This window comes from Glossina fuscipes, unplaced genomic scaffold (assembly GCF_014805625.2).
Source record: "Glossina fuscipes isolate IAEA_lab_2018 unplaced genomic scaffold, Yale_Gfus_2 42, whole genome shotgun sequence".
NCBI lineage: Eukaryota > Metazoa > Arthropoda > Insecta > Diptera > Glossinidae > Glossina > Glossina fuscipes.
The window spans coordinates 1890732-1915508 of NW_023998426.1; the positions used below are offsets into that span (position 1 = coordinate 1890732).

Sequence of the window (24777 nt, forward strand, 5' to 3'; positions counted from 1 at the left end):
AAAATTTTCTTACTTAACTTAAATAACTAATTGGATTTTTCACTTAATTTTTTCTAGTTAGAGCAAAAATAATTCTCTTTTTGATGTCTTCTTATACACAAAAAAATTTTCACCATCGTTTTGTTCAAGTATTGCCAGCAATATGAATTAATGTACATTGTTATCACTTTAGAGAAATTTGCTTTAAAGAGTGGTAAATTTTGTTTTTTTTCTTGTTTTAAATTGTTGCATTATTAACGTTGTTGGCAATATTCAATTTAAATGAAAGAGGAAGAAGCATAATAAGACTGCAAATTTTTTTTTTTTTTTGATTAGTAGTTATTTTCTTTTAACAACGAATTTATTAAATAAACCAATTGATTAAAGAGTAATATTTTGGAAAAAAAAGAAATCTAGAAACGACATCAGACAATAATTTTGTTAAATAATAATGGCCTCTTCGATTCCTAAGACGACATCGCCTGTCAAGCACCGCGTAAATAATCAACATGGAGTAGCAGCCAATAAATCTATAAATTTGGAAGAAATAGAAATTTTACCCTATGAAATATATCGCTTTTCAAGTTTTTCAACAAACTATGTGCCTGAGTGAGTTGTCGTCCTATGTTTTGTAGAAGATCTTTGTTGTAATTAAAATGTGTGGCAGGCGTTTATTTTTTTTGCATAAACTGCAATTTGCATAACTGGTCATTTTTGTTGTTGTTGGTGTCGAACTGTTACACAAATAAATGCAAGAAGTAATGCATGTTTATAATTGTTTGCGTTGGTGACTTTCCCACACTTTCAAAGAAAAAAAAAAAAGAAAAAATTTGATAAGAAAAGAAAACAAGCAATTAGTAACGGCTATTGTGATAATATTGATTGTTTGAAATGCTTTCCTAATGTTTCTTTTTGTTGTCTTAGGAGATCATTTTAAAGTACGGTCAATTATTAATCGGAATTATTTTCCATGTTTTGAAGAACAAGTTTGTTTCACGACCAAACTATGGCTAATTAATTGAAGTTTCTTAACGAACTTAACTTATCAGGCAGACAATTCTACACTGATCAAAACAAATTCAACAGACAATATCTTGAGAGATTGGTTTTTGAAAAGATTTCCCCCGATGGACTTAGCAATGAGTGTTTGAGCATTGTCATGTTACAAAATCCATTGGTCTAGCGAAAACCTTAAAGAAGGCAAGGAATAAAAAGCAAGCAACAGTGGGCAACAGAGTTCCTAACAAGTATCGGCCTAAGTGTAAATATCTCAGGTGGACTGAATGATGACAAGTGACCTTTCAATAATTACCCTATGGGCTCTAGATATGTAGAGAAATGCAAGGATCTGAAATTACGACATAATGGAATGGGAACTGGATCTCGATATTTAATGTAATAATTGAAAGTACCTCTCAGTAAGTTCTGACCAAATGTTGAGATGTAATCTCTATGCCTCATAATAATGAAATCTTTCGTAATTTGTTGATGGTGATTTCAGGAGAGGCACATTTCAATTTCTAGACAATTTTCAGGCATTTCCCAACTTTTGACTTTTGCAATGGTTCTTAATGGTTCTTAACTTGGAGAGGGCCATTTTTGAACTACTTAATTAAGTAATTTCATACTTACTAGTCACATTAAAAAATTTATGTTTTAACCGGAAATTGAAGTAATGATGTAGCACTTATGACGCTCAACATGTGAAACAATGCATTTGTAAAACATATGCTAGCCAAGAGGCGACGATTATTCACGTTAATGTTCAAAGCTTGTTGCCAATACTTACAATGCATTACTCAAGCACAGTTGTGTTTACAAATATAAAATTCAACTTTAATGGAATTTTTTTTGTTTTTTTTTTAGAAATATTTTAGTAGACTGCCCTTCTGATCAGTCATCACGCTGGTCAGCACATACTAATAACCCACCACAGTACTTAACCCTAAAACTGCGCAGACCTTCAATAGTGCGGAAGATTAAATTCGGTAAATTTGAAAAATCTCATGTTTGCAACATAAAAAAATTTCGCGTATATGGCGGTTTAAATGAAGAATTTATGCCATTACTATTGGAAGGGTATGAAATTTTTCATTTTCTTTCCTTTTCTGTGCATACCGGTAAATCACTATTTTCCTTTCTTTATAGAGGCTTGAAAAATGATAATGTTCCGGAAACGTTCAATTTGCGTTGCATTGCAGAGGATGGTTACAGCAAGTTACCGGTCTTATATTTAAAAATTGTCCCTTTACTGTCGTGGGGCCCTACGTTCAATTATAGTATCTGGTATATAGAGTTGCTGGGTCAAGATGATCCGATGTACACCAATAGCTGCATGAAGGAATATAATAAGGTTTTATTTTGTTGCATTTAAGGCAAATTGTATTTAATAATTAACGTTCACCGTCTGCTCTTTAGTTGCGTGAAGTGGAAATTGTACGTTTATGTTTGAAACATTTCCGCCAGCAAGGTTACGATGTTGCTTTTAAAGCTTTACAGGAAGAGACTCAAGTGCATTTGGAGCATCCACATGTAAGTGAATTGCACGAACGCTTGGTCGTGAATGGTGATTTTGATAAGGCTGAAGAATTTATGAGCAATTGCATAGATGAAGGGCTGGTAGATGCTTATCTTAGTCGCCAAGATTATAAGCACATCTGGCGTTTGCAACAAGCTCAGGGACAAACACAACCAGGTCAGTAGTAACGTTTAAAATTCCATTCGGTATGAATTGAAAATATAAATTTTGCAAAATTTTATTAGGTAATCGTGGCGGTCATCAGTTAGTTGTAGATGCAGAGAAACGTTTGATTTATTTATACGGGGGCTGGGATGGCTTTCAAGATCTCAGTGATTTATGGGTCTTTGAAATTACAGCAAATTGTTGGACACAATTATGTGCCCATTCTGAACAAATGAATGGACCTACACCACGCTCTTGTCATAAAATGATTTTCGACCCCGTAAGTAAAAATATCTTTATGCTGGGTCGTTATCTGGACAATTCGATAAGAACTAAGGAGTACATAAAAAGCGATTTCTATTTGTATGATACACGTGCTGGCACCTGGTTACAAATATGCGATGATACCAGTCAAGTTAGCGGCCCACAACTTGTATACGATCACCAGATGTGCATCGATGCTGAGAAACGCATGATCTATGTTTTTGGCGGGAAAGTACTAACGCCACGCAGTGTTAGTGCTTGCACTTCCAGCGAGACAGAGTATTCTGGATTGTTTTCATATCATATCGCTACAAACACTTGGACGCAAATACTCGTAGACTGCCACCATCCGTCGGCGTCGTTGCCGGATGTTATGTCAGTTAAATCTCGAATAACTCATTGCATGGTTTTTCATAATGTAAGGGGGAGTCAAAGCATTTATAATGATATATTTTTTAATTTTTATAATTTAAGAAAAAACGTAAACTCTACATATATGGAGGGCAGCGTGTGAAAACGGATATACATGAATTTATCTGTTATGATGTCGATACTCAGGTTTTAGAAATTTTAAATAAAAACGACAATAATTATAATAATCACAGCGCCAGCATGTGCAACGATGGCACTAACGAGCCTTCGCCTACTTATACCCTCAGAGCTACAATAGACTGTGAACGCGATGAAATTTATGTTTTTTCGGTAGCAATATATGAATTTTTTAAAATGTTTTAAATTTAATTAAAACTTTTTTTTTTTTTTATTTTTATTCCAGAGTTTATGTAAAAGCAAAGATCGCCGTGATATACAACATGTGGAAGCTTCCAATTCTTTTTGGGTATATTCGTTAGATTCGCGTAAATGGTCTCGTATTTATACTTGTCATTATAATCCGGCGGAAATGGCGAATTTGCGTGCAAATGTGCCCTTGGAACCCTGTCCCCGTTATGCTCATCAATTTGTTTATGATGAAGTTGAAAAGGTACTCATAATAATTGTACCCTTCCAATTATCGAAGAGGATGGATTGTTGTTAGATATGTCATTTTGGAATAGCCTTAAAAAATATCATATAGTGTATGCATATAGAGTATATGCCAGTATAAAACCAGTATATATAAGCGTGTGTGGTCTTCTGAAGCAGTTGCACAATCTTAGTGGCCTACACACTAAAGTTGTTGATATGTTTGCATTCTACCCTATAAATATCCGTTGGGAAGAGAGTCCATGTAGGATAATGAAAAATTAATTTTCAGTTAGTGGCGCTGTGCGTATTTAAAATTTGCCTTACGACGAATAATGAAGTTCTCTTGACTATTTCATCAAGCTTTCTTCTTTTTCAGTTGCATTATTTATTTGGTGGTAATCCTGGCAGATCGGCGTCTCCTCAATTGCGATTGGACGATTTTTGGATTTTAAGTTTAGAAAAGTAAGAAATGCAATTTCATTTTTATAAATTTTTTTAAATAATTTTTTTTTTTTTTTTTAATGGAAAAAAGGCCTAAACGCTCAGAGATTTTAAATCATTGTCGCTTTCTGATACGTAAATTGAAGTATGAGGAAATGGCACGCTCTGATACCTATCAAGCGATGCAATATCTTAGAAAACATGTCGGGGAAATTGTGGATCACAATAATAAGGAACAACAACAACATGTAAGACATTGTTATTATTTAAATCTCTAAACTTATGTAATAAAAAATAAACTAAATAAAAACAAGTAAAAACATCATAGTAGGCTACGGCCCACCTTTAATTACTCTACACCGCTTTGGTTAACGCAATTACGACTTTTCAAAATAAGGCCTTATATGGGAAGTGGTCGAAAATGTGGTCTGATGAGAACTATTCGCAATAACATTCGTTCTTGGACCGAAACATATCGATGTATCAAATTTGTATGGTCATTAGAAAAATATATGAAAGAAAGTGTGATGGACAGAACAAGAACACATGGATAGACATCGGACAGACAGACAAGCCTATATTGATGCAGAAACGTATTTTGAATCGATTGATATAATAAAAATTGGATCTATCCCAAGTCATTCTGTATATTGTATTAATCCGCGCAAACTTAATTTGTCCTTGTTCTATAAGTGGTGTACCATGTAATAATTGTATATACTTGTAAATAAAGAAATAATTTTTTATAATTTTAAGAATATTTAAAGAATAAACAAAATTATTATATTTTCCGTAGTTCCATAAATTAGCTTCTTTACTATTCAGAACTGACGATAATAACTTCAGTGAGTGTGCCATGGAAAGGCCGCGTTTGCTTACCACATCTTTCGGCACGGACAAATTTGAAACTACTTCAGATTTGATGCTTACAGACGAAGGTATTTAATTGTGCTTTAAATAACATAAAAAAATTTTTAATTTAAAATTGTTCGCAGATGCTTGCTCTAAATCAGAAGACAATAGCGATCGTACACAACCACCCGAAGATTCATCGATGGAATCGTCTGAGAGTTCTTCGGTCTTTCATTCGTCGGGCATTTCCGATTTGGCTTCTTCCTATACTGCTTACCGCAAATCGGGTGGTAAATTAACGCGAAATGAATTCATTTATGAGTTAAGAACTCGTCGTGACTTCCTCTTTAACAAGCTTGTTAAATTAATGCCTTCAAATATGGTTCAACCAGAACGCAATCTGAGTGATTTTGTTATAATGTAAAAAAAAAAAGAGCCAAATTTTTGGATTGTAATTGAAAAACCAAAAAAAAAAAAAGACTTTAGCTGTAAGCTTTTCGTTATTCGCCTCTTTCCGATATTCAGTAAGAGTTGATTTTTTATGTAATGTTATTTGATTTTTTTTTTTTTTTATCTGATGAGTTAAATGTTGAGAGTTAATGTGATGTGATACTCATGAGTCATGACTTATTTTAGTAAAATACTTTTGTTTTTTTTTTTTTTTATAGATTTATAAAATTTTCATTCTTTCAAAAGTCTTTAAATAATTGTTTTGTTACTTCATTTTTGTTCAAAGCTCTAACGCAATAGTGCAAACTAATCCATGAGCATATTAAAAAAAAAAACATTGTAATAATCAAATTTTTGTTTTATATATTATAAACTAATAAAAACGTTAAACTTCATTGAATATTAATCAGACGGACTTACTTATAAGCGGCAGTTTTGAATATGATTTCTTTCGCAAAATACTTCTTTTATTTCAGTTGGAAGATCTTGGGTTGCTCTCATGTGGAGTTCATCTTCTTTTGAGATTATTAGTGTTTTCGGTTAAATTAAAAGTCTAATCTCTGTCTGTCATTTTGCTATAAAGCAATGAAGATTTCAAGAACGTGCGCAAAATTATTAAGTTTTTCTATCGTAAGCAGATCGGGCGTATTTTATAAGCACTTTCAATTTGCGATCAGAACGAAACTGTAGCAATATGCGACTTCGCTTCAGCATAGGGACTCTAAACCACATGATGGATTCGTTGTCTGTTTGCAAAATCACTCGAGCGTTTATCAGTCGCGCATACGTCAGCATAATGGTTGCCATAGAGCCGTCAAGTTGGACCGATGAAATTGGAATTCTTCAATCTTTGTCTTATAATGTACAGTAAAAGTTCCTTATTCGCGTGGGATGCGTTCCATAAAAATGACGTTCCTAGGTGATAAAATAAAAAAAGAAACTGTAAATACGGAATGGTAATTTTTAGGGAATTATAGGGGATACGTTCCTAGGTGACGAATTTAAAAAAAATCAAATATATAAAAAAACAAATTTAATTGAAGTTTTTGAAACTTTCGATTAATTATTTTAATGTTTAGGCATTGGTTTAAAGAATTTTGTAATTTTCTCTTGCTTGGCAGTTTTTAAAAGCTCCTTCAATTCAGACTGATATGCACCGGTCGCATTAACAATTTGCCTCTTAAAAATAAGACTTCGTGGATCAATGTTCATAAAGAAATCGCCAAGCTCATTTGCCATTCTTAAACCTTCACTAAGACTTTTCAATTTAAATGTCACGTTTCCAGTGCTTGTTGAAGCCTCTTCTTCAATGGGCTGTGAATTTAACATTTCCTCCAAGTCGGTTTCAGTCAAAACTTGATTTTGCGATTCAAGCAATTCCTGAATGTCACTTGATTCTATCTGTTCGAACCCATCTCGTCCCATTCCATTCGCGATTTCGGCTATGTTTGCAGTCAAAGTTTGAAGTTGCACAGATTCTTCGCCATTTACGGCAGTCACAGTAGGCCATAGTTTTTTCCAGCATGACTTCAGTGTGGGTGGCTTCATTTCTTCCAATGATTCTTCTATGTTTGCCTCCTGGGCTATATGTTCCTGCTGGAGTACATGCTCGTTCACCAGTTGGAACTAGATTTCACGACGCCGCTTTCTTAACATCCTCGGCGGAGATTGATGGCCTCTCGTCGTAGCTGCTGTAATCTATATTAGTTCTATCTATAATACCTAAATTCGCGGGGCTTCGCATACCAACAGTCGTCTGTTCCCAAGTCGCTTCCTCGAAAGTTTCCTTAACTATTTCCCCTATCAGTTCGTCAGTCAGTATCTCTATCAGTCTCTCAGTCCTTCCGTCTATTGTTTCGTCAATCATCTTTTGTAAATGGGGTAAAAACCGCTGATCCATTTCCTCCGTCTCGTCAAAGCCTACAAAATCGTCCAAATTTCTATCTATTTTAATTTTTATTTTTCCGTCCGATAGTAATTGTTTAGTCAATCTGTCAGCTGCGTGACGCAGCCCTAACTTTAGAGCGTATCACAAAAATGCGCCCAGTCTCGTTCGTGTGGTCCCCTCCTCTCTTTTGTTCAATCTCCTAAGCTCCTTTTTAATTAACTGTGCTTTATACTGGACATCCTTTGTGGTAACAAGATGTTCTAATTTTATTGTTACAGTGGCAGCTAACTTCCTAGCAGTCACGTCCCAATTTATCCGTGTATTATCAAATACGTTATATAGTTTTAAGGAAATATTTGGTTTATTTTAAAATTTAAGATTAAATTTTGTAAAAATATATATATATTTAATATATACCTTTTGACATTTTCATTAGGAAAGCGTTTTTATATTGAGAATTAGCTTAAGTAAATGTCATAAAACTGTTTTTCTTAGATGCATGATCTTCTCATCTCTCTCTATAGCAGGTAAGATTTGTAATACCCATCATTCCTTCTAAAGTACTTATAAATATCCAAAAATCGTCTCAAGATATGCATTAAATATGCAAATAAACTTCTAGTGCTAAAATTGATTGCTTCATAAAATGAGCAGAAGAGCTTTCTGCAGAATTCAAAAGAGAAATGGCTAATATAACAACAACAAGTATGGACAAGTACGTACTAGTAAATACAACTGTGCGCCGCCATACTTGTACTCACTTGATTTGCACGAGTGACACAACAATAATACGTTTAAAAATGTTTAATTTTTAAAAGAAACTAAATAAATCACTCAATCATATTCGGCATAATGCATGTAAATTACTAATTTTTGTTCTTGTTTTTTACTACTTTGATGTGCATCTCTTGCGATAGTTCATATTGACGGTATACATTACACATTTATATATAGAACATTTCTTTTTTAAACTATCAATCCTCCCGTACTCCACTTGTGCAAGAATTGAAAATCAATTTATTAAATTTGAAAGATGGATGAAAGCATAGAATCTAGTCGCCACTGTTCCTACAAGTTTGTCTATCAGAAGCGAATGCAAAGGAAACATAAATTGCAGAAACGTAGTATAAGTTCTCCTCAGTCTAATGATAGTAAACTGCGCCAACCAGCCCTTGATTTCTGCGACAACAAAAGTGGAGAAAGTTGCTTAGACGGCCCGAATGATTGTGATATCAATAAAACATTCTTAAGTCAAAAAGATATCGCTTTAGAAAAAAACGTGAGTCGATACGAAGATGTAATAATGTCCTTAGCGGATTCCCGGTCTTATGTGCAAACGTCAATAGCCAATTTTGACAGCCTCGCAAAAATTTACGTCTTGTCATGAATTATTATCACAGTATGCTGTGTTATCCACAAATGGAAGTAAACAATATAGACGCACCAGGAAGAGCTCGTAGTGACAATAACAACAAAACAATAGTAGATATAACAATTGAGGACTTCTCTACAACGCCTTTTAACAGTCCTTTAGTGTCACCTGAGAGCAAATTAAGAAATTTGGAGCGGACCCCTTTATTTATATTACAGGAGAAACCGAAACGTTACTATAGCCGTAAATTTAAATAGAAGGCGAAGTCAAATTTGAAGGAAAAATTCAAGGCCTCTATTGGGGACAATATGAGTACATGTTCATCTTCATTGTTGCAATGCAAAAAAAATACGCATCTTCTCAATGTTTATAATCAATTCGATGATACTTTAATTGACGAAAACATTGTAAATTCGAATTCCAAAAAGTCATACGATTCCACCTCAGAGAGTAAGTGGAAATGAATTCTGTGAGACACCCAATAGAAATTTATTACAAACCGGGATTACGACCGAATTAGGGGAATTTCTTAAAAATGCTGTTGAAACAAGTACACCATGCATCAATAGGAAATTGCCCCTTTAGGAAATGGAAAAGATCCCGATACAATATTAATGGTAAATCTACAAAAGATGTGGCGGCTGTTGGGCTTAAGAAGTACTCGTACTAGTTCAAAGAAATAACAATGACAATGAAGAGAATTGATGAAACATGCAATTATATATATATATATAAATAAAAATAAAAAAAAATTATAATATTTATTATCTCTATAAACTATACTAAAAATATTAATATAATAGTTTTCTTTAATAAATTATATTATTAATAAATAAACTTTACCTTTAGACTACCATACATATATTTTTCTTTGCCACTTACATTTCTGAAGTAAAAATTTGCTAAACATGAATTATCAGAGTTATCGATATCGTCCAAAATGACCCACTTAAGGTCGTTTCATATGTCCAAAGGCAAATTACTATTTAAACGCAGAATAGCCAAGTTGAATGAGCAAAGTTGAATGAGTTGGCTATGATTATATCAAGCACTTGAACTGTATGTTCACTGGCAAATTCGCTAGAAGTGCCGGCGATAGCAACTAATTTATTGGGTTGAAACAGTTTGAGCGCACTCTCAAGTGTAAGTTGGTAATGAATGAATATATACGTTAAAGAATCTTTTTACGCGTAAAAATTATGATTAAAGTTTTCAATGTTCAATGTTTTCTGCCTAAAAAACCGTTAGTTGGCTATTTCTTTCACACCAATATAAAACAATAAGAAAGAAAACCAATAAGAATGTGCGGAGAATGAAGAGAGTACAGAGTTGGTTGTCATAAATAAGGAAAATAGTCCAAAAGTGGCAACGCAGTTGTCATTCAGCTCTGTTAAATGGCAAACAAGTAGTGGCAATCGTTGTTAAATTGTAAAGCTGGGGGGGGAAACGCAAAGTAACGTAAGAAAGCACTATTAAAATATCAAATCAATCAGAGCTCTTGAAAAATATATAATTAGTTTAAGTCTTCTTTACAGCTATACGCATTGGGAAAATACTAATACAGACAAATAAAGAAACCGAAGAACCGGAATTGTATTATCTACGATTGCCAAACTGTTCTTAGATGTTTGTAGTAGTTGATCGTTTTCAATTAATTAAGGTTTCTAAATCTTTGTTTTTCTCTTAATATTTTTAGGAAGATTATGTATTCTTGTCAAGATGGGATGTGAAAAGGAGGAATATAAAACGCGGTGACGTTATATCTCTCAGTGCGACGAAAGATCCTACGCAAAAAATCATATTATTAAAGTAGAATATTTCACATGCACAATAATGAATCAAAACTCCTATATTTTTCCACTAAATATACATATGTTTACAATAAAATTAAGGCTTAATATAATAATAATAATTGACAAAGAAACTTTCTCGCAGTGGACATTTTTTCGATAATGGAAGTAATTAACAAGTGCAGCGGCAAGCAAGCCGCAGTTAGGTCTTTTACGACGCCAGTATGGCCAATTTTCAATAAGCTTTTTATATTTTCTTTCAATTCCTGAAAAGCGGCTTCAAAGTCCTCTTTTTCTTTTATATGATGCAAAAGTTTTTGCACCGAAAAATTGGTTAATGAGTTCTCACGGCCGGCGAATGATGTGGTGTAAAGTTGCAATCTCAATTTGGGCAAAACGACTACTAACAGCGTTTCCAAAAGCCTAGCTGAACTTTGATGTTGACAAATTTTCGGTGCATTGCTAATGTCTTTAGCTTTCCTTTTTTTTCCATTTCACCATATACGACATTCGACAATTTTTCACTTGCAGTAACCTAAATTGTGTATGAGATATAATTTAAAACATATCCCAGGATCTTATTTCGGCAATGTGCTTATCTTCACTTTCGGTAAGCCAGGCATCGATATTAATTTCTCGTAAAATTAAGCTAGCAGCTGAATTGCTATTACTGGACCGATGTGTTACAGCACTTGCAGGGCCTGAATTGCTAGAAGAAATTTCTAAACTTTCGTTTTCTTCGATGTTCGATTAACAGCTGAAGCACTTATTTCTTTAGATTCTTTCATAATTTTACCGGTAGTAAAGTGGTTTACAGTGTACCAACTTTGTAAAGGCGATTCATTGCTTTGTTTAGATTCGATCAGGCACGATTTAGCCTTGCCCGAGAACTCGTTTCTGCCTTGGTGCCCTGCATTTTGCTTTTATTTGACAACGATTCTTGAATGAGTAGCACGAATGAGCGCAAGAATTTATTTGTAGTTGTGGCTCTTTGCCATTATTTACTATCTCCTAAAGAGATTCCTTCAGCCTTTTCCGGCTGTTTATTCGATTGTGAGTATATTTTTCCGCACCGCTTCTTTGTTGTATGTCATTTTTGTTTGCAACACCTTTGATCATTGATCTATACTCAAGATCTTTTGGAATATCGTTACGTACGTTTGATGAACTTCCTATATCGGCAATAAGATGGCTTACAGTTAACCAGCTTTGTTAAGGCGATTCATTGTCTTTTGTAATTTTGCAAGAAGTACTGGTTTCTTGCTCGTTGTTCTCCTTTCCAAGCTCATTTGAAAGTTTGCTCCTTTTTAACGATGACACTTCGCTTACATTAGATATAAACAGAGACTTAACGCAACAACAATTGGTTCGCCGCAATGCTTAACTGGTATGTTTGGCAAATTATTCGATGTATTCAATGAAGAGTATTGCTTGGCTTTAATGATAAGAGCCGGTGGTAGTGTAAGTTAGTTTGAAAACGCCATTCAGCTAATATCGCCCTCAATGACTAACAGATCTGTTTATTTAATTTGCTTTGTCGAGAAGTGTGCAAGCGGTGGATTCATCACACTGTTGACGACTTCTCCATGTAATTGTTATGGTTAACGACATTCATTCACAGTTTCGTACCATCTCAGTAGCTAACAATTCATGAGCTTTCTCTGATCGCCACAAACGTGGACTGTTGTCAGGTTTCCGAGATGATTTTTCCGGTACAAGCTTCGATTCTTTTGCTTTGGGAATTCTCAAAATATATCTACCCTTCAGTGCTAATAACAATTTGATAAAAGAAATTGCTTTTTTCACATAGCAAAAGCAAATATCGAAATTGCCTTTCTTAGTTTTGAATGTGTCTCTTAGACAACTCATGTCTTTCGCCTGTAGATAATGTACTGTTACGGAAATCCCAAATCCAGCACATTCCAGCTAAGTAATAAAATCCCTAAAGAGGGAAAAACCAAATACACATTCGCAGTTCGTCATGCAGCTGCCGGCCGAGGAAAACGAGTACCAGAAAAGCAGATTAACGGATTAAAAATGAAGCTATAAAATTAAGTACTAGTAATATTCTGGAAAAAATGTATATAAATAGAATATTATCCACTGCGATCCTTTCGAAAGGTGCACCCACGTTATACTGCTGCAAGCGCCCTCGCGGCTTAATTTTCGGGCCTTTCGATTTGTTTCATTGACTGCAGCTGTGAGTTCATGCAGCTACAGAATTCGTGATGCCTGCCCAATAGAAATTTTCCTTGATCTTTTCCACGGTTTTGTGATGCCAAGATGCCCTCCGCTTGGTCCGTTGTGGTATTCCCTTATAATATCTTGAGCTCTTGCTAGTGGGACCTCTAGTAATTTCTTAGCTCATGTGTGCATCTTCACTATGCCATCTGCGCCACAAGCATCGATCTTCAACGATAAGGCTTTGCCACTGAGTCCAATACGCCTTCGTAATCGGACTTTCGCTTGAAACCTCTTACCAGGTGGCACGCTCCTCCTTTTCTATAGCCTCTAATATTGCGTTCAAATCATCGTCGGCCATTTGAGCACAGGCATGTCTTCCTTCGAAAAGTTTCCGTTGGACTTCACAATAGTCCGACAGATGACGACACCTCCTTTATTCTAATTTTTTACGCATGGACGTGGGGAGATATCATCCGCATTGCCATGCGATTTGCTGCTCTAATGGTAAATCGAGGATTGGTAAGTTTGCAGTTTTTCAATCCACCTAGTCAATTGTCCTTCTGGTTCTTTGAAGTTGAATAACCATCGCAGAGCAGCATGATCTGTCTTTAGGTGGAATTGTTGCCCATACAGATATTTGCGAAAGTGCTTCACAGATTGCGTTATTGCCAGCAGTTCCCCTCGCGTAGCACAATAATTTCTCTCGGATTTGGAAAGGCGCTTGCTGTAATATGCTATTACTTTTTCGTTACCTGCAATTTGCTCCCTAAGCCTTCTGCGCTTGCATCGGCATCCAGTAAAAATTTTTCTCCTGGTACTCGATAAGCTAAAATGGGTGCCGCGCATAACAGCTCTTCCAACTGCGCGAACACGTGCTCTTGAGGCTCTCCCCATATTAAAGATCGATTTTTCTTCGGAAGGTCATGCAGCCCACTAGCAACTGTGCCAGACGTGGGCACGAATCTGGGATAGTATGTGCAAGGTCCTAGGAAACTGTGAACTTCATGCAAACTGTTTGGTCGTGCCCATTCTTTTACTGCTTTGATTTTCTCTTCATCTTACGGTAAACTGATATAAGTTTTCGCCAGCAGAAAATTTGGTCTTTTGCTTGTCATGATCGGCAACCTCCACCTGCCAGTACCCACACTTCAAAACTAAGATTGAGAACCATTGCGAACCTGACAATGTATCTAAGGTGTCATCGATGCCAAGCAAAGGGTAGCAATCCTTCTTGGTCACCTCGTTCAGTTTCCTATAATCCACACATAATTTGGTGGAGCCATCTTTTTGTTTTAACAAGAACTACTGCCGAACACCAAGGGCTTTGCTGGTGGAATTCTTCTAGGTCGTTACCGAATCGCATCAATTCCCGCAGTGTTGATTATATGCTTCGCAACATTAGTATGGCTACCCGAATTTGTAATGCCCAGAAAGATGCACCAATTGTCTACCAAAAACTTTTTAGCATATTTCTTCTGCTACTCATCTAGATTTATGAGAATTTCAACCTCTGGGGATATCTTTGGAGATGTTTTTGAATTTCAGCTTGATGATTTACGACATATGCGGCGTTTTGACATTGCGCTATAATGTCCCCTTTGTGAACTTTTGTTGTAACGCTGGTTGGGTTTAATCCCCGTACTGGTATTAAATTGTTGACTGGTGAGACAACCGCTTTTCCAATGGTGATGTTGTCTTTCGTACTTTCTTTATTCAGCTCGACAACCCATATCTTGCTTAGCCTTAGCTCTTGGGTACCTGTGGCCCCTGTTATTGCTTCGGAGTTTGGAGGGATGTTCTGTTGTCGTCGTACTACAACTTGTAATACTTAGGCTTGTCTGCCGTATCCCACAGTGAATGGCAAAATCACATTAGCGTATTGTAACAATTGTGTTTTCATATCCAGTACGAAGCCATGCTTTGCCATAAAATCCATCCCCAATATTACCTCGTCCACTACATCTGTTACCAGAAATTCTTGCTTCATCGAAACATCGCTAATCGAATTGTTTCTCATAACTTTACCCTTAATAGCACCTTCCTCACCAGTTGCCGTTCGGAATTGTGTTCCCACTAACGGGTCAAATTTTTCTTTGACGATTGTACTGTTGTCCGGCGTGATGATGTGGTTACAGCCCTTGTTCTTCCCATCGATCATTAGGCTGTTATTACTTCTTTTTGCTTTAGTAATAACGACCATAGGGCTACTAAATTTCTGAGTCAGCCGTTGCCCCACTGTGCTGACTCTTTTTAGTTTAACGCCTGTTTCTTCGATATTTCGCTGGCACCTTCACTTATATCCCATGTAGGTGATGTGGAGTGGGTTCTTTTGTGCTTTAATCGACATTCCCGTGCAAAATGATCAGGTTTTTGGCAGACATAACATTTGCGTAATTTTGAATCCGGCATTCGCTTACTTTCGTGTAGAACTTGTCGAACAGCTTCGCAGACCACATCCGAGATATCGTTCTCGCTGGCAACTTCCGTGCGTCTCACTTTCATGCTTGACGTCCACAGTTTTAGGTGACGTCCATGCAGCTTTTCTAAGCTCCGTGTCACGAAGTCCTTTAACGAAAGCGTCGATTTTTAATCTTCCCAGCAAGTCGACGGGCACACCGATATACGCGAGTTTGGCCAGGCGTTCGATTGCGGTAACATAATCTTGCATCCTTTCGTTCAGCTTCTGGCAGCGCGAAGACAACTCTAGGTGGCTTACCTCCTTCGCATGTTTGCTACCACATTTCCGTTCCCATATATTCATAATTGCAGCGAATTCCTTCCTTTTCCGCTAAACTAAGTTTATTCTCATAAATGTTGATATCTGTCTTTCTTCTCTACCTGTAATGAATTTTTATTATTTGATCGTTATATTTAATGTTAGGTGTTAAGCATGCAGCAAGCGGAAGCATTCTCTGAGACTATTCATCTTAAAAATATCCAAAAGCTTTTGGTCCAAAATTTGACTCAAATATATTTTAGATTACTTTTAATATATTATTAGTATTCTTATATGTGTGTGTTTTCATTTATTTATTTACCCAATCTTTCCAATAATACAAATCAGTAAAAGGAAGAAAAGCAAAGCAAAAACAAAATATATAAAAATGCAAATGAAAATTAAAATTGTAACTGCTTTTCTCTTTATACCTCCCAGGTCCACCCAGGTTTATTTTTGGATAACACTGAATGTAAGGATTCTCCTGATACGTAAACCCTTATATGCGACAAAAGCCTAATTGTTAATTTGTGTGTGAAGAAAATTAGTTTATCGTAGTAATTAAATAAAAAAATTAAGTGAATCTAATTTAAACCACATGGGTCTATTTGTTGACCTTACTCCATATAAGACATTTCATATCTTAATAATTCGTAGGAGTGTTTCAGCAAAAAAAATTAACTGTAGGGAATTTGGATCGCAAAGGTCTATTTGTTTTGGACCCTATCACGATGCGTAAACTCCTACATGGAGAGAAAATTTAACCTTCCAATATGCAGGCTTTCCTGACAATTGTGGCATTGCATGAATTCGGAGTAAACGAGCGCATAACTGTGCTAGATGAGATGGTGTAGGGTTTGTAATAGTCGGTGTTGACCGACTATAATGTTCTTACCTGTTTTTGTCTCGAGTTACATTCCCAGTTAATTCTACAATTTCATCTGCCAAATATTCCTTAAAACTGTTGTCATATAACTGGGGAGCGTCCGAGCCAATTGAATTGGAATTGGGGGTAGTTCGATAAATGTTCCAATTCCATCCCCAAAATACCATCGCTCATGGATTTTTATTGAGAAAAATTGAAAAACATAAATTTTCTCATATAACCATCTTTTCGAAGTCCGTCCGTAAAAGTTGTGTGATCCATTTTTTCATTGTGCTCGTCCTTAAGTGAAAGTTTACAAAATCAATTCAAAAGTAGCCCACTGTACATTGGATAAAACAATACAGCAAACAAATTAAATTGCTTACAAAATGCTCCTGAATAAGTTGTGATAATAAAAAAAGAGGAATCCATCCCAAGTTCTTTTGAGAATCGCCTGCATACCTTGCTCGAACGCATGCGGTTTTTGTCTAGAATTATTTACTTGATTGTTTTAAGTATGTCTGTCCGTCTGGGTTGATGCGGAAATGAGCCTGAAAGCAATTAGTTCTGATACCATTTTATTCGTGTGTTGATTTGACTAATTAACTGTAGAAATTGATAGAGACCAGAAAGGGTTAACCCCCTTTTGTGAGGACTGATTAGCATTTCAGAAATTTTAACGGGTATCTTCAAGTGAATAAAGATGATGATACGAAATTTTTTAAAGCGTAGGAGAAATACGACTGTGCATGTTTTATTTTCTGCACTAGGTATGGGCAATATCCGGCCCTCTACCTTTCAAATAATTGAATTTGTTTGCACTTGGCAGTGCCTCAGCTGTGAAACTATCAAGTGTGAAATGTGTTTAAGTGTTTTTCTTTTTCTTCACTAGGGCTTAACAGGAGCGATTTAAAGAGAAGAAAAATTTCGAATATAATGCCGAATTTTTAATAATACTGGGACCTTGAAATATTTATTTATAAAACTTACAAGAAGCAGAGCTTCGAATAATTTTTTTTTTTTTTTACATGTCCTCTTACTCATAGGATATTTCCCAATCTGAGTAGAACGATGACGGTTAGAAAGCAACGAGGAAAGACCGAGACGTAGGGAAATGTTGGCTGCACCCTAGCAGATAAACGTACACATTATGCCTTTAATCAGTTAGCGAGCAAATACAGCTACAGCCAGAGAAAACTCTACCTGACTGACCTGGTAGACGAAATTACCGGCGAATAAAATCCTAATTGTGATGTTATAACAAATCGGAAACGTTCCCCATTCAAGTTTACGTAATATGTTTAATATATCCATTTTGGTACTAATAATATACTAAGAACAATAAAAAGGTTCATTACAGATATTAACTTTCATCTTTTTGGTAATCCTCACTCAATATATTCTGGCCCCCATGGCGGCTTGAAAATGAAAGGCTGCCCAACTCTGCTTTACATCGCAATGTGATAGAAAAGTGCCTTTGCAATTATAAACAATTTAAAATATTTTAGAATTTTTTTTTTCGCTTTGAATTTTTATATATATTTTAAAGTTTTCCTTTTCATTTTGTTTTTTAGTTTTATTTTATTCTTTTTATTTACTTATTATTGATTTGATTTCTCTTCTTTTATAGAATTTCTGTTTTATTTTTTTTTATTTAGCAAGTTGTCTTATATGTAAAACGTAATTAAAGGTATATTTTTTAAATATTATTTTTAGTACTAATTTTTTATTTTTGTTTTTTTTTTTTTTTTACATATTTATGCGGGTGTAAGTTTAGTAAATGTTGTGATTGATTTTCAAAAGTTGAAAATAAAAAAAAAAAAATAATAGTAATAAATTATATCCATACCCAAGAACTAAAAATGTTTTCTGAAGAACTGCAACAGTAGCGCTTGGAATTTTTACTATAAAGGAGTAGTGGCCCGATTTCTTTATTTACCTTATGGTTTTTACTAATTTGCGTATGTATTGGATATATGTGTACGTATGCATGCGTAAATTGAAAGATTTTTCGATTTGGTTTTTTTTTTCCTTTTTTCAAGTGGTATGTGTAATGATGCTTGTGTTTTTTTTTTACGATATTTTATAAATTTTTTTACTAATTTCAGGTTTTTGGTTTTTATTAATTATAAAATATAATGTTTTACTGTCATGCTATATTAATTAATTAATTAGTAGTGGGTTGTTGCTGTTTTGCATGCATGTTTTCTTTTTTCTTTATTTTATATTACGGTGACCTTTCTTACCCTAATGTAAATGGCATTGCTAGCGAGCGATTGATTGATTGAAGAAGAAGTGATTGAGTGGTCTGTATCTCGTTTATTCTATGTAAATGCTTCTTGTGTTTTATTTATTTCAATTCTTTTTTTTCTCTTTCTTCTCTTCTTTATCATAAATATTGATTTATGATTTCATTCTAATTTTATCGCTTTAAGGAATTTTATTAAATTTAAATGCATTTGAAACTCATGTAACTCAAAATCCTTTGAAGGAGATATACTTGGCTATTATTTGAATTGAAATCACTCATCGGAAAATACTATTATGGCTCATTTTTTGTTTAATTGTATTATTTTGCAATGAGTGATATTATTTAGCTCTTATTTAGTCATCTGCATTTAAACTTAATAAAATTATTATCCTATTAGAAATCTGGCAAAACAGAGAGAGAGAGAGAGAGAGAGAGAGAAAGACAATTTCAATTCCATTTTGAACGTATGTTAATAGGTAACGTACGATAGGTTAAATAAGCGATAGTCCGCAATATATAAATCATATATACATGACAGAAGCAGCGAAAATATATCTCCCTTTTTTTCTCTTTTCCTCAGCTTCGTAATATAATATATTTTTTGTGTACGCATAAATTTTGAGGATTTTTTTTTTAACTTTGAAACTTTACTCAAGGAAATTTGTATAATGTATTTTATTCAAAGTGTTGTCCATCGTCCGTTAGGTACGACTTTGTTGCTTCTTCCAGGGAATTTTCGAATTACATCTCAAAAAATCTCGTTTTTTAAAACTATTGGAAAAAGAAACATCATAAGAATCAAAGCACTGTTCAAACAAGCATTAAGTCATCGTTTGAAATCAATATTAATCAGAAGGAGAAACATCTGCTGATAAAAGCGAGGAGAATAGGATATTAGAATTGCAAAGACTTTTTGAACAAATTATGCTACGTGGAGCCGAATTTTTTCACGATATAATGAATTTAGTATATTAGGCCCATTTATCGGCGGAATTTCATCAAGCATTCCAGTTAGCTTTCCTAGTTGACGACTTTATTTGGTAACACATCACACCCAGCTGATTCCTTCAAATGGGGCCACCAAGGACATTCAGCTTTTTATTACTGGTTCACACTCTCTGAGTATCGTAGCGCAAACTGGAGAAGTAGATTTCTTAATTACCCATTGCCGTGCTGCAAAAGTACGATTTCGGGCAAATAGTTTTCTTCTTTTCTAATTTATAAGTAGGAAAAATCAAATGTGTGATTATAGCTAAATAGTGAGTACTCGGGTGGTGAAGGTTTAACACTGCTAAACGATCTGTTAAGTGCCTCCCAGACTGTGGCCACAAGCTGCTCATTGTATTGATTCGAACCCCCAATGGAATATCGTCTTTGCTTCATTGGTCTTTTCATGCCCATTTGATATCTCTTTAAGTTTTCTTTCCCACCACAAACAAAAAATTTGTGAAATTTATTTCATTTTGATGTACTTGATTTTTAACAGATTCCGTGTTGTTGAATAGACGGAACAGCTTCGAAGAGGATTTGCTTTTTATGGCACAGCCAGTATAACGTTAAGTAAACGTTGCCGGTTGATCACACCAAGGTAAAGATTTCGATTAACATGTATTCACAGACCTTGCGGACGCATTTATCAGTTCAATAATTCCCAAATAATCGCTTCTTATGTTGTAGTTATGTTTCCAATAAAGTAAATTTTCAACAATTTGGTGTGGAAAACGCTGTTAAATATTTTAATAACTTAAACAATTTTCTTTATGCCCATAAATATGAAGATGTTGTAAACAACGCAGGAACCCCTAATCAAAATAGCCAATATTTGTTCACACAACGAAAAAGTAAAGCCAAATGCCTTAAGATCGTCGTCAACATTTTACAATAAAGAAAGCTACCGTCATCCATAAAATTTCAAATTAACAACATGAGTAGTCAAGTAGGTAAGCATCGTGATTACCAAGTCAGGGTTCGCGGGTTCGAATCCCTAATACGATAAAATTCAATTTGGTTGTTGCTGTAGTGAGCGTTTAGTTGACGAAGAGGTGACACTTACCGATTGGGTATACACTCACAAGGCTAAGATCAACAACACCTTCATATCTCTTTCCCTTGTTCCCGTGCTAGGCGAATAGGGGACATCACTTGAGCCACTGGCTGTATTAAAAAATATCCAAACGGCTGTTTCAATAAGGAAAAAAGAAATTATAAAATTAAAGCCTGAGATCTTCATCACAGATTTTATAAAATTTACAGAATATGTTGTCAACCAATTTCGTGTTAATAAGCCGACCGAGGTTGTATTTCCAATAACACTGCGAGATGCTAGCAAAGAATAAAAGGTCCAACATAGCTAGGCCAACTTAGAATCATGCGCTTATCGAGTGCTGTTCTTTTTTGGAGGAAAGGTTGATCGTTCAACGATTATGATCAGATTGATTTCTTTGTTTGTTTTTTTTACAAGAATGTATTTAAATTTTGAAATTTCAATAATCTTTCCCGATCAACACCCTGTGTACGTAGGTATCGATAACATATCTAAGTGGCCGGTTAAGAAGAAAGAAAGAATTGATAGAGAAGCGAAAATAACTTTGAACTTTACTAACAGATAAGCAGAAAAACTGAAAGTTAGTTTAAAATCTATCTTCTTCTTTTTCTATGAGTCAACAAATCAACAATAGATGTCTTGCGGAGTTGAGAAGAAAAAATCTAGTCTATACATATCTAATATATGAGGTGTTTACAAAAATTTTGATCAGCGACTTCTACAAGTGAAAATGATAAAGAAATGGCGAATAGCAGTATACACAACGGTTGAATTCGATAGTTTTGACCTTCCTCGACAAAAAATAACAGTTTTGAATTCAATATCATTGATCTATTCATCGCACGCCGACGCTAACGATCGAACCCTCAAAATTGCATTTTCGACATTCATTTTTATTGTAGTTTGATTTGAAGATATCTGCTGCCGAAACCCTTTAAACACGTTCAGAAGTTTATGGGAACACTACTCCACTATATTCCGATTATCGGTTTTGGTTTCAATGGTTTAAGTAGTAGTGACTTCGGCCAAACCCAGTGCACTCACTTGCATTACCACTTGCTCAGATCGTTGCAGCATGGCTTGGCTGGCACGGCGCTCCGCCAAGTTGAAGAAGTTTGAAAATAGGTCGGTCGGTGGATCGCTGTAAGAGTTCTTTTAACATGATATCGCCTTGCTGCCAAAAATATTGTAAAATGTTGTGAAAAAATGATCAAAACTTCTGCAAACACTTAATATATAAAATAAAGAATTAATCGTAGAAAAGATATTAGTCAAGTGTATGGGTATTAATGGCGGAAAAACCGAATTTTTATATTCAAATCTTCCGATAATATAAATAAGTGATTAAATTAAAAATTAGTTCACATTTTGTCTTTCATTGCCGAAACCAGAAAAATAAAACAATTTGGGCTAATATTAGAGTCACTAATTCACCTATCAATTGAATTGAAAAGAATCTTGATTTGTTTCATCTGCTAAAAGGAAGAGATGTCCGATATTTATAGCATTTCAAGACTTCGAATCAAGCACATCCTTTTTGTTTCTAGTACTCCAAGTTTCGCCATTAAAAACTTTTTTTTCTCCAAAATTGCTCTCTTGCTGTCCGAGTTGTGAGGTCAAAAGAAAATTTTAAAGTCTTGATTTTTTTTTTATGTTCTTTCGAAGCGTATTGAAAGGTCTTCTGAAATTTGTGAGTTTCGAAGCACATTTTCAAGAAGACACGATAAACTTGTTGTAATCTGAAGTACACTACACAACGGCTGCGTCGTGCATGGTGCGTAAGCGCACATTTTTGGTAAACTTCTCAAATTTGTGGTTTCGTGATTTTTGACAAGCGAAACGGTGTTGTCGTTAAAACAAAACGTAGGCGTATGATTAATTTTATAGCCTTACCAGTGTTTTTTTTTTTTTTTTGGATTTACTTAACGAATGTCATTGAAACAGGAAGGAACGACATGGAAGGAAAATTAAAAATAAAATTGTTTTCAAATAAAATAGTATTTCTTCCTTCTTTTTCTTTAAAATAATTATTAATTAAAATGTCTGTTTCAAAGAAAGCTTTCACCTGATTAATTTTTTGTAACTCTACGACTTTCCTGTGTGTTCAACTGATTTTGTGCATTCTTCATGGCGCATAACGCAAACATTGTGTTCAACATTTCACTTTTAGTAAAAAGAAGAGAGAAGAGAACACTAGATTGCGGGAGCTGGTCAATTTCACCCATTTGCGACTTAATTGGTAAAGTAAAATAATTATTTTAAAAACATTCATTGGCTTTTAACAAAACTATGGAATGTATGGAAGCGGTAATCTCTCTTTTTCCGATTTTTAGTATAGATTTGAGGTCTTTCAGCGAGACGGTCTTTGTCGCCTTAATCGTACCAAAGCTTGGGAATAGGAAAACGCCGCATGTGACCAAGTCCGGTGAATACGGTAACTGAGGCGTGATTGCGGTGTTGCTTTTCGCCCAAAAAATACGAGCAAGCTATGACCTTGGTCATGGTCAAAGCATTCGAAGAAATCGCATGGCATGAGCTAACCGACATGTGGACATCTTTAGTAACAATTTTCCAAACAATTTTCTTAACTGTTTCAATGCTTCTATCGGCTGGCATCATCATTAATAGCTTGAAGGCCTCCTGTGAACAGATAGTATCAGTTACAAATATTTCGTTTGCTCAAAGCGGGCTGGCCCACTGCCGCAATCAGCACTTTATATGACTTAGAACACTTACTTTTATTTTTCGCATAAAATTTAATATAGATGCTTAGACCCATTCTTTTCGATAGCAAAAAATCGTCGGGCAGACGCCTAATCTACGCTAAAAATGCAAAAAGGCTACTAAGGACATCATATGATGTTGCGGGCATGTGCACCAATATAAATCCCTTTAAACTAACATTTATTAATTTTTTTTTTTTGAAAATTCTGAATTTTGATGCTAGAGGCAAAATAGGCGTATACCCAACATCCGGCAATCTAGTATTGAAAGATTTTGACAAAATTTCAATGATTACTTATCTCTTTGCTTTTCAAATGGAATTTCATATGCAAAACTTTTAACCCTCGCTCTATTGGCGGACGTGGATATGAAGAAAAGAATTTGAAAAATGGAAATGAATTTTTTTTAAGTGTACAAAGAAACAAGGAATTTTAAATCGCTTACAAGATGACGTTGAGTTTAAATTGCTAAGCAATAGGTAGAGAGTAAAAGTTGGTAAGTAGCTGCAAATGTAAACGAGTTAGTGTCCGAAAAACGAAAATAATTTTTTTTTTTTTTTTCTTTTTACATTAAAGTAATAAAAAACACTCTTTACAAATAAACCATTTCACTTTAAATTAACTAAAAATGCTTTATTTGAGAGGTGTTTTCACATTGGAGAGGCTCAGAAACATTATCCTACACAGTTAGGTGGTAGTGGAAACAATGCATTTACAATTTTGTATTTAAATTTCTCATGTCGAAGAAAGAGAGAGATCAAGTTAAGAGTTAACGAAAAGAAAAATGTTTACATTTTTTTTTTTTTTTTTTATTTATTTTTTTAAAAATTTTTTTTTTATAGAAATTTTACATTGAATTTGTGTGTTTTTGTATATAGTTAAGAGAAGTTTTGGACTTGAGATTGATATACACTTATAAATAATAACATTTGAAATTTGTTATTGTTTTTTTTTTGTTTTTTTTTTTTTTTGTTTTTAGAAATTTTTCTTTTTTTTCTTGCATTTATTTATTTATTGTATTTCTTTTTATTTATTTATTTTTATTATTTATTTATTTTTTAATAGAGAAATCACTATTACTATATAATAATTTATTAATTTATAATAATTTTTCAGTTTATTACACACGTACAAATCGATCGATCGCTAGTAGTAGTTGCGCTTTTGTTTTAGCGTTTCCTTTAATTTTCCGAGTTTTCTTTTTCATTTTTGTATTTATGTGTTGGAGAAAATAGCCGTATTTCCAATGAAGAGTGTTTTTTTTTTTTTTAATGTTATAATGCCAATTTTACGTTTATTGCTATTTTTA

The 24777-nt window shown here is 34.5% G+C and overlaps 1 protein-coding gene, 1 long non-coding RNA gene and 1 pseudogene across 2 annotated transcripts; 1 reads left to right on the forward strand and 2 right to left on the reverse strand.

The window, feature by feature from the left end:
* The first annotated feature begins 379 nt into the window (after positions 1-379).
* LOC119636901 (muskelin) lies at positions 380-5794 on the forward strand. Its single transcript, XM_038032608.1, has 11 exons — positions 380-588; positions 1846-2058; positions 2128-2332; positions 2398-2674; positions 2743-3344; positions 3401-3628; positions 3702-3908; positions 4269-4354; positions 4425-4581; positions 5130-5271; positions 5329-5794. The coding sequence occupies exons 1-11, from the start codon at positions 431-433 to the stop codon at positions 5607-5609; spliced, it is 2556 nt and encodes an 851-aa protein (XP_037888536.1). The 5' UTR covers positions 380-430; the 3' UTR covers positions 5610-5794.
* On the reverse strand, positions 5743-10140 carry LOC119636903. The gene is made up of 2 exons (XR_005247189.1): positions 9778-10140; positions 5743-6550 (listed from the first exon to the last, which is right to left on the reverse strand). It is a non-coding gene; the product is annotated as an uncharacterized LOC119636903 (long non-coding RNA).
* Positions 10141-11243: 1103 nt separating this feature from the next.
* Positions 11244-13227, reverse strand: LOC119637019 (annotated as a pseudogene).
* Between the last annotated feature and the right edge of the window lie 11550 nt (positions 13228-24777).